The 12055-nt window shown below is 43.7% G+C and overlaps 1 protein-coding gene across 2 annotated transcripts in view; it reads right to left on the reverse strand.

The window, feature by feature from the left end:
• Positions 1-12055, reverse strand: part of JMJD1C (jumonji domain containing 1C) — a 223815-nt gene that overhangs the window by 128101 nt on the left and 83659 nt on the right. For both annotated transcript variants that reach the window (XM_040437918.1, XM_040437920.1), the window contains exon 2: positions 4727-4891. In XM_040437918.1, the coding sequence (XP_040293852.1) occupies positions 4727-4891 (165 nt within the window). The remainder of the gene's footprint in view (positions 1-4726; positions 4892-12055) is intronic.

Raw genomic sequence — 12055 nt, forward strand, 5'->3', positions numbered from 1 at the left:
GGGACTTGATCTACACCCAGTGTAATGCTAATGACGACAGCTCATTTAGACAATTACACATACATACTGGAATGATGTCAATACGGCGGGGGGAGCAGCGAGAGCAGACCCAGTTACACATTAACCACGAAAACTGACCGGGGTCCTGGATAGAAGTATTCATCAATCGCGATGCACTAAAGGAGAAGTCAGCTGTGCCCTCGTCCATCACCTCAATAGTAATGCTGGTACAATGTATAAATATAAAGCACACCGATCAGCCATGACCAACACTGGGGAAGTCAAGGTCCTTTTATACAGGACCGATAATCACACCGATCATCAGGGACGTGCCTTTCTATAAATGACTATAAATAATTGTCCTGTATAAAAGGATCCCATTAACGGTTGCTCCTTCATCGGGTGATCGATCTGCCGGCAGCCAAAATCATCCTTCCGGTGAAACATCTGCTGCCCAGGAACATTGATTTTCTCTGGAGACAAGCGATTGCTTGTCCCCATACACAAGAAGTGATTGCTGCATGTAAATGCAGCTCTTATCTCCGCTGACGATCAGGCAATTATCAGGAACATGTAAAAGGACTTAAATATATTAGGCAACAAGTGAACAGTCAGTTCTTGAGGTTGAAGCCTTGGAAGCAGGAAGAACTGGCTCAAGGATTTGAGTGACTTTGACAGGAGCCAAAGAGTAATGTGTAGACACCTTCAGAGGTCTTGTGAACCCCATGTCTTGATGGGTCAGAGCTGCGTTGGCGGCATGAGGAGGACCCACACATTAAGGGCTCGTGCTGGCCGAGTCCGTACTGTGGCCCGCAAACAGTGGGTCTGCAATATATGGGCCCCAGCCGTTTTTGTACCGCATCAAGGATACAGACCCATTCACTTAACATGAACATGTTCTATTGTTTTGCCGTGTGGACAGGTCATGGACCCATTCAGGATGAATAGGTCTGGATCTGTCTGCGGAATGTGCACGAGCAATAGCCGTGTGCATGAGCCCTAATAGGCAGGTGGCTTTATAGAAGAAGACATCTGCCTGCTGTCATTTGATGTCACCTCATTACAGACGACCACAATGTAAATAGTAAGGGGGACGTTCACATGACAGTGAAAAGCACATGGCAGATTTCAGAACCATTGCCGTCCTTGGACACGTCCTACTTTGTCTGTTTTCATAGAATGAAAACAACCATATAATTCAAGGAAGTCATTTTTAATGGCCATTATTCATGGAAATAGTGGGGAAAAAATGTTGAATGTTAAAAATGGACAGTTTTTCCACTTGTAATTACCGTTTTTCACACTGTGGTGTGAATATACCCTAAGGCAGGAAAACGAGGGAGAGTAGAGACAAGCACACGTTAGATCCTATTGACAGAACAGTTTTGGGCTCTATTTGGCACATACATCGGGAAAAGGACACTTTGATGAATACCATATGTTTTTGTGGTGTACCGATACATACCAGCCGGATGGGGCAAAAGGTACACTGGGGCTAAGGATACATTTGGCTATAGGTCAGGAACTATTCGCTGCTATACGCTAAGCAGACATCACAAACGTGATGGGAACAAAGTCCTACAAAGTTCATGACTTTGGGCGACAGCTTTAAAGGGCTTTTACTATAATGTTCAGAGACATGCTTGGATGGGAGACCGCTACCATCTGCTTAAGCCCCTGAACATTATATAGGTGGGTTTCAAAGATTTTCTGTCCTGCAGCTAAATATACAACGGTAATTATATATGAATCCTGACCTGTTCTAAACTAATCGCAGGTCAGGAACACGCATGGTAACCTGCAGAAGATGCAAGTCTCGGGCTAGCTGTAAGTATAGGCATATAACCCACCACTCCCAGGTGCATCTCAGAAAATACCCTGCTGAACAAACAGCAATATAAAAAGAGCGACATAAAGACTGCCTGTTCGAGGTTCGCTGTGTGCCGAGCACGGCAAATGTCTCTCCACGTTCCAACTACCGGAGCTCAGTACTTGAACTGCCAACCGGCAGCCTCCTAATGAACAAATGTACCACTGGGCTCCATAAGAAGGCAGCAATTAGCATTTTGTCCTTGTGGCTCATTGCCATTCTCTTGTCGCAATCAATTTTACTTTTCCATTATCCTGTGTCTGGTGGGGGTTGTAACACCCTGGTGCTTGAATATTGCAATAGAGCCTCTATGCCGATTCCTCCGTGTGCAGCGCTGGTTTCACCAGAATGAAGGATTCCTTCTTCAAGAGGACCCATCACCTCTCCTGAGATGGTCAATTTTAATAAATACTTGCATTCCCCATGGAATCATTTCGCAGCACCTTTTCTCTCTGCATTGTGCCGTTCCTTCGTTTATCGCCTCCGGGAAAGGTATGAATAAATTGACAACCCTTGAGGAGGCAGATACACCTGTGGTCTTCACACCCTATCTCCAGAAGCAACCCCCTTTCCATTTCTGGGTAACCAGGTAGTGCTATGATATTTGACGATGCTCTGGTATATTAACCTGTTTTGAAAGGGAGACTATCACCAGGAAAATCACTGTTACACCAGGCACTGTGTCTTGTAGGGCTAGCTCAGCTGAATGTAATGATAACTTTCACTTAGTTCTCTCAACTGGTATCACAGAGTTGTCAATTTCTGGGAGGAATAACAAAGGAACTGCACCATGCAGAGTTAGGCCTTTGTCACAGGTCCATGATGACAACCCTGACAAGATGGTCAGTGGGTCATCCTTGAGGATGTCTGTTAAGGATCCATGTTTGGTCCATGCTCTCCGCGTGTCATCCGTATTCCACAGACACTGCAAGGCTGAAAACTAGTTTCCAGAGACTTTCCTACCAGTGGTCTGTGAAAACCATGGACCAAACACGGATGGACCATAGACTGTGATGTGCATAAGGGATTCCTTATCACGGACAAAATAGGGCATGCTTTCTTGGTGTCACCACAGACCAAGCAAAACCACTAACGTGTGAATACACAGATTAAAGTCAACGGACACCATGGACGCTCATGTATGCGACTCACTGACGTGTGAAAGAGGTCTTATAGAAAAAGATTCTCCAGCACTGTTATCTAAAGGGAGATTCAAAAATTTACTAAATCAAACACGACAGGTCCTCTTCAATTAACGAGATAAAGTGGGCAGGTATTCAGTTAGGTCTCCATTACATAATTCACATCATGGTATACGATGTTTCCTCACCCGATGGTCAGGACCCGAAGCACTGTCTGCATTGGGCTCTGTGTAGCTTTGTGATCGCACAACTATCTGACATAACAGTGGTGTTAAATGCTGCTTCCCAAATTCAGTATTCTTTAGATCAGGAGATTTTACTGACTGCAGGTTATTCATCCTCGATCTTCTTAATTGTTTTTTCTGTCCTTGCCGACTCACTGAGGTTTGTCATCAGGAGAAGCTTCCAAATAAAAACGGGCCAGAGAAGCCTTAAAAAAAATAAAAAATAAAATAAACTCTGCTAGCAGGCGGCTCACACAGCTTGGGCTCAGTAGGCACAGCTATGAGTGTGCCGCCAACACGGAACAGCATCTCTGCTCATGTGCCACTGCGAACACAGGCCGAGTATATGTTATACTAAACTGAAGTAACTGAAGTATGAAATACTTTCCCTGCTTCAGATGACATGCACAAGATGTTCTCCTAATATACGGATGACCTTCATACACCACGTGACTTCATACAGTCCGCTCATTGCTTATGGTCCTCCGCAGGTCTGTAGTACGTCATACAGAAGCACCTGCTTTTCAGCGCCCTGTTTCCCAATTTGATGGTTTCTCATCTTGTTCTGTGAAGATATGCCTTTTAATCGTGGGGTTCCAATTGAGAAAACCAAGGAGTCAAATACCCTTCAGTTTTCACCTGAACAGAGGCACTCCTGGCCACCGGATGTGCAGGGAGCTACAGCGGACAGACCCTCACCGATCAGAAAGGGATGGCATTTCTAAAACAATAAGCCATCAGTTTAGGCAAATTGCTTTAAGGGTGGGAGAAGATAGGAAGAGGAGAACGTAGACAGCACCGCAAGGAGATAGTGGAAGCGGATTGTGGGTTAACTGGTGATGACCAGCACAGACGGACAACTGCTAATCAGGGGAACATTCAGGCTTCGTGCCTAAGAAAGCACCTGCTGTAAGCACAGCCCAGTCCATTACACCAAAATTTGGAGGTTCACATACCTTGTACGGCCAGCTATTCTAAACATTTTAATGTTTGCACAATTCAATAAAGACAGAGCCATGTTAAGGTCACATTCACACCTGCATGAACATCTGCCAAAAGTGCTGAGCGTATAAAATAGTCTAAATGACCACATTACTCTTCTATACAGAGGCATACAGCACAATGTGTGTGTGTGTGTGTGTGTGTGTGTGTGTGTGTGTGTGTGTGTGTGTGTGTGTGTGTGTGTGTGTATATATATATATATATACACATATATACACATATACACACACACACACACACACACAGAGACATGGTATACTTATATATGCCTACACAGTGGCATCTGTCAGGGGTTACGTTGGGAAGTCCTCCTGACGTATACCTCTGACGTACACTGCAAAGTGTGGATCCTAACAAATAAAGAATGGTTGAACACTCCAATACAAAAACATGAACAAACATCCAGAAGCTCCATCGACAGAAGGAAAAGACAATTGGGTTTTGACTGAACAAGGCATTGAAGAAGTGTCATTAAGATTCCCTCTTACCAAGGCAGGCCACTGGACTTGCTTGACCTTTGATCCCTGAGCCTGGCTGGGGTCTTTCTTCTTCGCCCAGACCAGCTGGAACTCCACAAAAAAGGCTGTAAAATCTTCATACACTTTCACCCATTCTCGTTTATCCCATTCTAGGTCATCAAATTCCACGTACACCTAAAAACAACAAAGACACATTAGTAAGTCCGCACGGAGAGCACTGCTTCAATAGACTAATCACGGTATATAGCAAATCATATCCGCATCAAACACAGAAGTATTGCTTGGAACGTGAGAAAAGTCGTCTTGGTTCAAACTCTCTTATAATCTCCACGGTGTAGAATGTATAATTCCTATACAGGGGGTAGAGCAGAAATAACAGTGTGCAGGTAAAGGCAAAAACACATGGAACAGATCTGATCATGGAGAACTTTCAGAACAGGTGACGCCGACTTATAGTAAAGGAATACCTCATTTATTGGAGCAAAGTATTGGCGTACATGTACAGCATTATCCTAGGCCTCTTATCCTATCCCTGCCTCCTAATAATCTTCTAATCACATACATTCAAAGAGATTTCTGTTCCACACATTTCCCTCCTCGTCCAGAACCCTGTGTCTGGCTGTAAGGTAACTGGCTGGAGCAGGAGCCTCTCACTACTGTCAGTGACAGGTTCCACCCAATTTCCAAAGCTCTATCCCTAGTCATCTGCCAGACAAAAAAAATGAAAGATATAATTATGAAATGTTTTTACTACCTGACAAAGCAATTAGTTCTAATAGAAAAACAGTTCCTAATAAAACACTAAAATGTACAGCAGCGTTCGTTATAATCAGATTAGCTGAACGATCAGCGTATCAGTAACCACTTTCAGTCCTCGTGGCCTGAGCTCATTCTGCATCCCTATGTACTGCCTGTGTCTTCAATCATATGGTACCCTCCGGTTCCAGAAAAAAAAAACTAAAATTTACATTAAAGGGTCAACAACTGGTAAGTTATCTGTCTTTTCTCCAGTTAAATGTGATTTTACCAGATACAGTCAAAAAAGGACAGGATTTATTGGACACCAGTCTAAAGTATTTGGGTTCCTATAAAACTCAAGTTGCCTACATGTTCATGATACCGTTACTCTAAATAATACAATTTTATTAACCCTCAACCAACTCGAAATCCTGACGTCGGGGGGTCATTGTACTGCTAATACACCGTCCTATTGGGTCACTTTAATTAAACCCAATTAGTCGCTGTCTGCCAGGCAAGGCTTTGGTTCAGCATTCACAATGAGCCTGACGTGTTGATTTAAAATCGCAAAGTGCACAAAATTCTACATATTCAGACAGATCGCCAAAAAGGGATGCTGAGAATTAGCACTGGGCTCCCTTCGGTATCATTTGTCTAGCAAGGAGACTGAATGCATTAGCAAGAGTCTGTCAGGCAGGCCAAATGTCCCTCTGGGCACAGAGACCGAAAATAACTCTTCTAAATATAGGGGGAAGCCTTGGCAAACCTCAGCTGAGAAAAGCAGAAGCAGCAGCCTTCATGCACGCATAAATCCTTTATCTCCTTCAGGAACATATAAGGGTCAGGGACGAGGAAGGACTACATACATAATGAAGAGAGGAAGGAGTGTTGATGGTGCCCAGCGTATACAGAAGATAGCAGTGGTCAGAAACGTTCTGTTCCTCCATAACTCATGAAGGAGCCAAGGAGTCTTCTCACCGACATAACGTGGGATATGTAAGGTCCGTGTAGTAATATACACCATAACCATAGCGGGTACACATCTCTGGTGAGGATAGCAGTAGCTCGGCTGCCAAGTAAATCATCTGCATGGAAGAGCCGATTACGACTGTTTACAGTGGGCGGACTACATGGATAAGAACATCTTCTTGACTGTTTATGCAGGTGATCATCGACCTAATGACCACTCATAGGGTTTGTTCCTGATCATTGCTGCATGTAAACGAGTCCGGCCATCAACCTATAAACAAGCAAACGCTCATTGACCACATCCACCATGAACGACTGTAGAAATGTTCACAATTACAGGATGCAAGTGTAACGATCGACTTGCTATAAGGTCAGCTGGCACTGGTCTGAAGCCGGGTTGGCACGCCACAACTGCCACATGCAGCCAAAATGTCACCCAGCTCTTTTGTGGCCAATGGTAATACCTCAGTTTTAACCACAAAAATGTGCAACCACCAACTGGCGTGGGTAGATGGGGTCCCACCTGGAACACTGATGGCATATCACTACTATATGTCAATGTCAGACAGGAGCAGGTCTCAGACGTGGGACCCACTCCTATCTCCACAACGAACAGAGAGCGAGCACAGAAGCAAGACCGCCCTCCGCTCACAATTCACTGCTGCAGGACTTCCGAAAATAGCCGAGTATGGTCACTGGACTATTTTCAGGACTCCCTCAGTGATGAATAGAGAGCATGCTGCCACTTCAGGGCCCAGTTCTCTAGATAGGAGCAGCGGGACCCACACCTATCTGACATTGATGGCATATACCAGGGATGCCCAACCTGCAGCCCAGCTGATGCAAAACTACAACTCCCAGCAAGCCTGGACAGCCTACAGCCATTAGGGCATGCTGGGAGTTGTAGTTTTGCAGCAGCTGAAGGGCCGCAGGTTGAGCATCCCTGGCATATACTATAGATATGCCATCAATGTCCCTGATGGGCTAACCTCTTTAATGGCCCTTTACCCGGTATTTCTAATTATTATTCCCAGTTTTGAGTTGCAGGATGGGTTAGATGACTTCTATACATAAACCGATCATGTCCTAACGGGGCACATGGCAAAAAGGATGTCCGACTACAGGCTGCAATTTCAATATAACCTTGGGATGATGGCATTGCAGTGAGGCGCCATCTTTATACGGATACATGGCTTGTGAAAACTAACAGCGGGGAACTAACCACAAATTAAAATCCTCCAGCCTAGATGTAACCTTAGGCCTTCAGACAAGAAGACAGTGCCTGAAGTAGGCGTCCATCTAACCTGAGCTCCACCCAAGCACCCAGAATAATTATCCGTCAGTGTAAACACATCCAGGGGGCATCTGTGAGGTCCGCCCGGCCCCCCTCCCCGCTGTAAGGAAATACACAGGGAACAAACAGAGCAGATCTTCCCTCCTCCCCCACTTTCCCTGGTATGTGTTGTGGGAGAGCGGGAGGAATGCCTTCCCCTGACAATCACCTGTCACTGTCAGCTGGAATGACCTCAATTCTACCCACATGGCGAAAGCACGACTTTCTAAACAATGCGCCTCTCATGCCATGTGGGAACCAAGCCTAACATGGGTAGTGTTCTGTACTAGAACTGACGGCTGTCAGCTCCTGCACGTCTTGGGCTATGTTCACATCCACTTTCAGTCAGGAATTTTAGAGCTTGCGGTGCCCAGTGGAGCCCGGCATACAAACAATCAATCACATCTCCTTCACAACAAGCTTTTTGAAAAACATCATGAATTTTATGCATTTTTTTTTGCAAGCATTTTTCGTGCTTTTTTTCAATTCATTATCATCCATACTACTTGCCTTTTTTTAAAAATGATTTCACATCCTATAGAGAAGCCTATAGGAAAACCCCATAGGCCAGTTTCAGATGAGCACGTTCATTGCGTAAAACACACTCCGTGTGGGAGCGTGAATTCCCGTAGCAAACTCTGCTCCTTTGACCGCACAGCATTATAATAATTTATAATGCTGTGTATCTCTGCCATAATAATGACTTATAATGCTGTGTATCTCTGCCATTATAATGATGTATAATGCTGTGAATCTCTGCCCGACATCATCAGTAATGATTTGTACTGACGGCATTATGCGAGTACAATTCTTTACAGCTGGGATCGGGCAGAGACGCACAGCATTGTAAATCATTATAATGCTGTGCGGTCCAGTCAAAGCAACGGAGCTCACTATGGAAATTCATGCTGCCACACATCTGGCATTTTAAGAAAAATAATAATAAAAAAAGGTACTGACACCCCCCTCAAAAAAAAAAAAAATATATATATATATATAAAATAAAATAAAAGCCACAGAAAAGCAATTTGTAGTATGTCTCTTATTTTCTTATAGAAATTTGGTTGAAAAAAAATATATAGCACCAAAAAAAAGCAGAAAAATGTCACCCAAAAAAGTGACATTTCAGAAAACTGCTGTGAGCGACGCCACCCATACAATCATTTGATTATACACTCGAATATTTGATTTCTTTACTTTTGTACCAAAAACGCATCAAATCCTTTTTTCTTTCTTCCTTCAGTTGAAGTCCACAGAGTTGAGTAATAAAAGTTTTGAACAAATGCAATTGTTCTATCAAAGGGAAAATGTAACGGCTAATAATAACTCTATAGACCACAGGCCGCATAATGGAGCACGGCATAACGCCCAATCTGAAGGAACACGAGACCGAGCTATTTAAACTCCCGGCAGTTCTGGCTAAGAAGGTCTTCACCTTCTACATGAAAGAAATTCTTCTTTGATGTGTGTCTAAATTTAGTCCCATCTGCCAGTGTGTCAACTAACACCGCTGCGTCTGCCGCGGATAATACCGCCAGATCTGGTATTTTGGAAGCGACATTTGCACAAAAGACACTACTCGGCCTGATGTATCCGTCTTACCAGCCTAAATATAACTAATGGGAAGCCGCACACAAATGAGGAATATTTACACCGCTATAAGGCTACATTTCGCAGCCTCGCTAGGTACTGCAAAAACCCTCAAGGCCAAGATCATCTGGAACAATTTTCTTCATTTACACTTCAATTCCCTTGTTACACTGCAGTCTGGAATAACAAATTTACATTGAATTTGTCCTGTTTCTTATTGTACCGCCATCCCACAGCCCTGACTGAAATCACTAATATCTGCCTCTGCCCTGAATTGCGTTCACTTTGAAACATCATATACATACATAATGGTGAAAACACGAGCGACTGGAGCAAACCCAATATGAACTCCATTATTCCTCACGTATCCAGAATGGATGGGGCTTAGTGGGAGGGCAGGGTCTTTGTGGAAAGGGGCGTGACCAAAGTTGCAACATTTTGCACCAAAAATCTGGCGTAAAATTGTGTCCCAACCAATAGTTGGTATAAGGTAAAAAATATGTTTAACCTACAAAGCTGGTAACACAGGCCATTTCCTGATGACACTTTCCCTTAGAGTCTGTTAAGAGCAAACAAGCATCCAGTCATTTCTTTGTTACAATCGCTTAAAGGGGTTATCTGCAAATTTGATATTGATAGTCTATCCTCAGATCAAGTCATCAATATCAGATCTGTGGGGGGTGAAACTCCCGCGACCCCTGCCAATCGGCTGCTCAAAGAGGCCACGGTGCTCCATGAGCACTTGGGCCTCCTCCTAGGTCAGCGACCTCCCTGTACATCAGTCACGTGGCCTAGGTAAGCTCAGTACCTATCAAGTAAATGGGGCTCAACTGCAATACCAAGCACAGCCACTATACATTGTACGGCACTGTGCTTGGTAAGCTCACTGTAGCTCCTGAGGATAGGTCATCAATATAAAAAAAATTCTGATTAACCCCTCAGTTTAACTTAAAACGGTCAGGATCTCCGTTCACAGGCAGTTAATAGAAACACTGGGGGCAGATTTACTAATCCTGTCTAAAGTGTAGACTGTGTGAATACAGGCAGGCAGTCTGTGCCACGATGTGCCAGACCGCACGCAGTAGCTCAGGACGGATGATCCTTTTTTGACACTTCTGCCTACCTGTGCACACCCCTATTGGCTTTCTTTGCACTTAAACATTGGTGCTTTTTTGGCGCATCCCGTCGCATCTTAAGTCACGCCCCTCAGAGCATGGCGAGTGTGCCAGCATTGGGGCTCAATCCGATGAATAAATCTGCCCCACTGTACACAATCCGAGGCTGAAAATCCGCTACAGCACATGGAGGCACAAAACGGGGCGTGCATCTGTGTGACGCAAACAAGAAAGTTTCCAAGAAAGAACACAGCTTAAAAAAAACAACGAGGGTCCACAACGCTTTCAGAAAATAAACTACACTTGCATAAAACCCTTTAAACATAATGTAAGCCATTCTCCTAGCATCAGCTTAACAAACAGGGTTTGCTTTATTGCTCAACCTGTCTTCAAGGAACCATTATCACCACAGGAAACAGATGAGGCTCTGCAGCCTTTGCTTACACATTTTTTAGCACAGCGCTCTTGCTTCTGACACGGACAGATAGGGGTTTCCAGCCGGTGAAGGTGATCAAAGGTGACACGGTATACGGCTTTCTACTGGCAACAGTGGCGGAGGTGCGGGAGCCACCTGTCCTGCGGCGCACAGCACACAATGAGAATAAATATTGAATGAACCGCTCGGATACTGTTACTGCAATGTTCAAAGTCAGCTCACCAAAAATTCCCAAGGGGTGAGGGATGGGGGAGTCCTGATTAGAATTGATAGACCTCAGCAGCTCGTACATCGTGGACCTGGTCCAGCTCCATCATAAGAGATCCTCTGAGCATGAGCGATAAATGGCACCGCAGGACGTGTGTCCACGTTATAACGCCCATTCTTCAGACAGCACTGTATATACAGCCAACAGGAAAATGTGATGTAGAAAAAAAAATAAAAAAATTATTATATATATATATATATATATATATATATATATATATATATATATATATTAGATATACACACACAGTATACATACTATGTGTTATAAAGATGACTATATTCACAATTTCTGGACCTTTACCTGAATGTTAGTTTCGTTGTTCATATCTTTGTTTTTTTTTGTTTTTTTAGGGGGGGGAGGAATCTTCTGGAATTTATTTCAACAATTCTTCCTATATGTCATAATTAACACTGTAATAGAGAACCAGCTACCCGCAGACTATAGTAGACAACAAAGAAAAACTTAGCCATAACATTCCCATAAAAAATAAATTTTTATTGAGAGCTCAGGCCCACAAACGTATGCATTTTGCAGTCCACAAAACAGGGATCCGCAAAAAAGACGGATGCCGTCCGCGTGACATCCGTTTTTTTTTGGGTATCCATTGTAACAACGCCTAACCTTGTCCGCAAAACGGACAAGAATAGGACATGTTCTATTTATTTATTTATTTTTGCGGAACGGTCATGCAGGCATACAGAAATGAAATGCACACTGAGGCATTTGCGTTTTTTTTTTGCAGACCCATTGAAGTGAATGGTTCGGCATATAGGCCACAAAAAAACAAAAAACAAAACAGGACATGGAAAAAAAAATACATTTGTGTGCCTGATCCCTGAATATAATTAAAATACTTATCAGAAGATCTACTGATGTAGCCTACGAT

The sequence above is a fragment of the Bufo bufo genome, chromosome 6 (genome assembly GCF_905171765.1).
Source record: "Bufo bufo chromosome 6, aBufBuf1.1, whole genome shotgun sequence".
Taxonomy (NCBI): domain Eukaryota; kingdom Metazoa; phylum Chordata; class Amphibia; order Anura; family Bufonidae; genus Bufo; species Bufo bufo.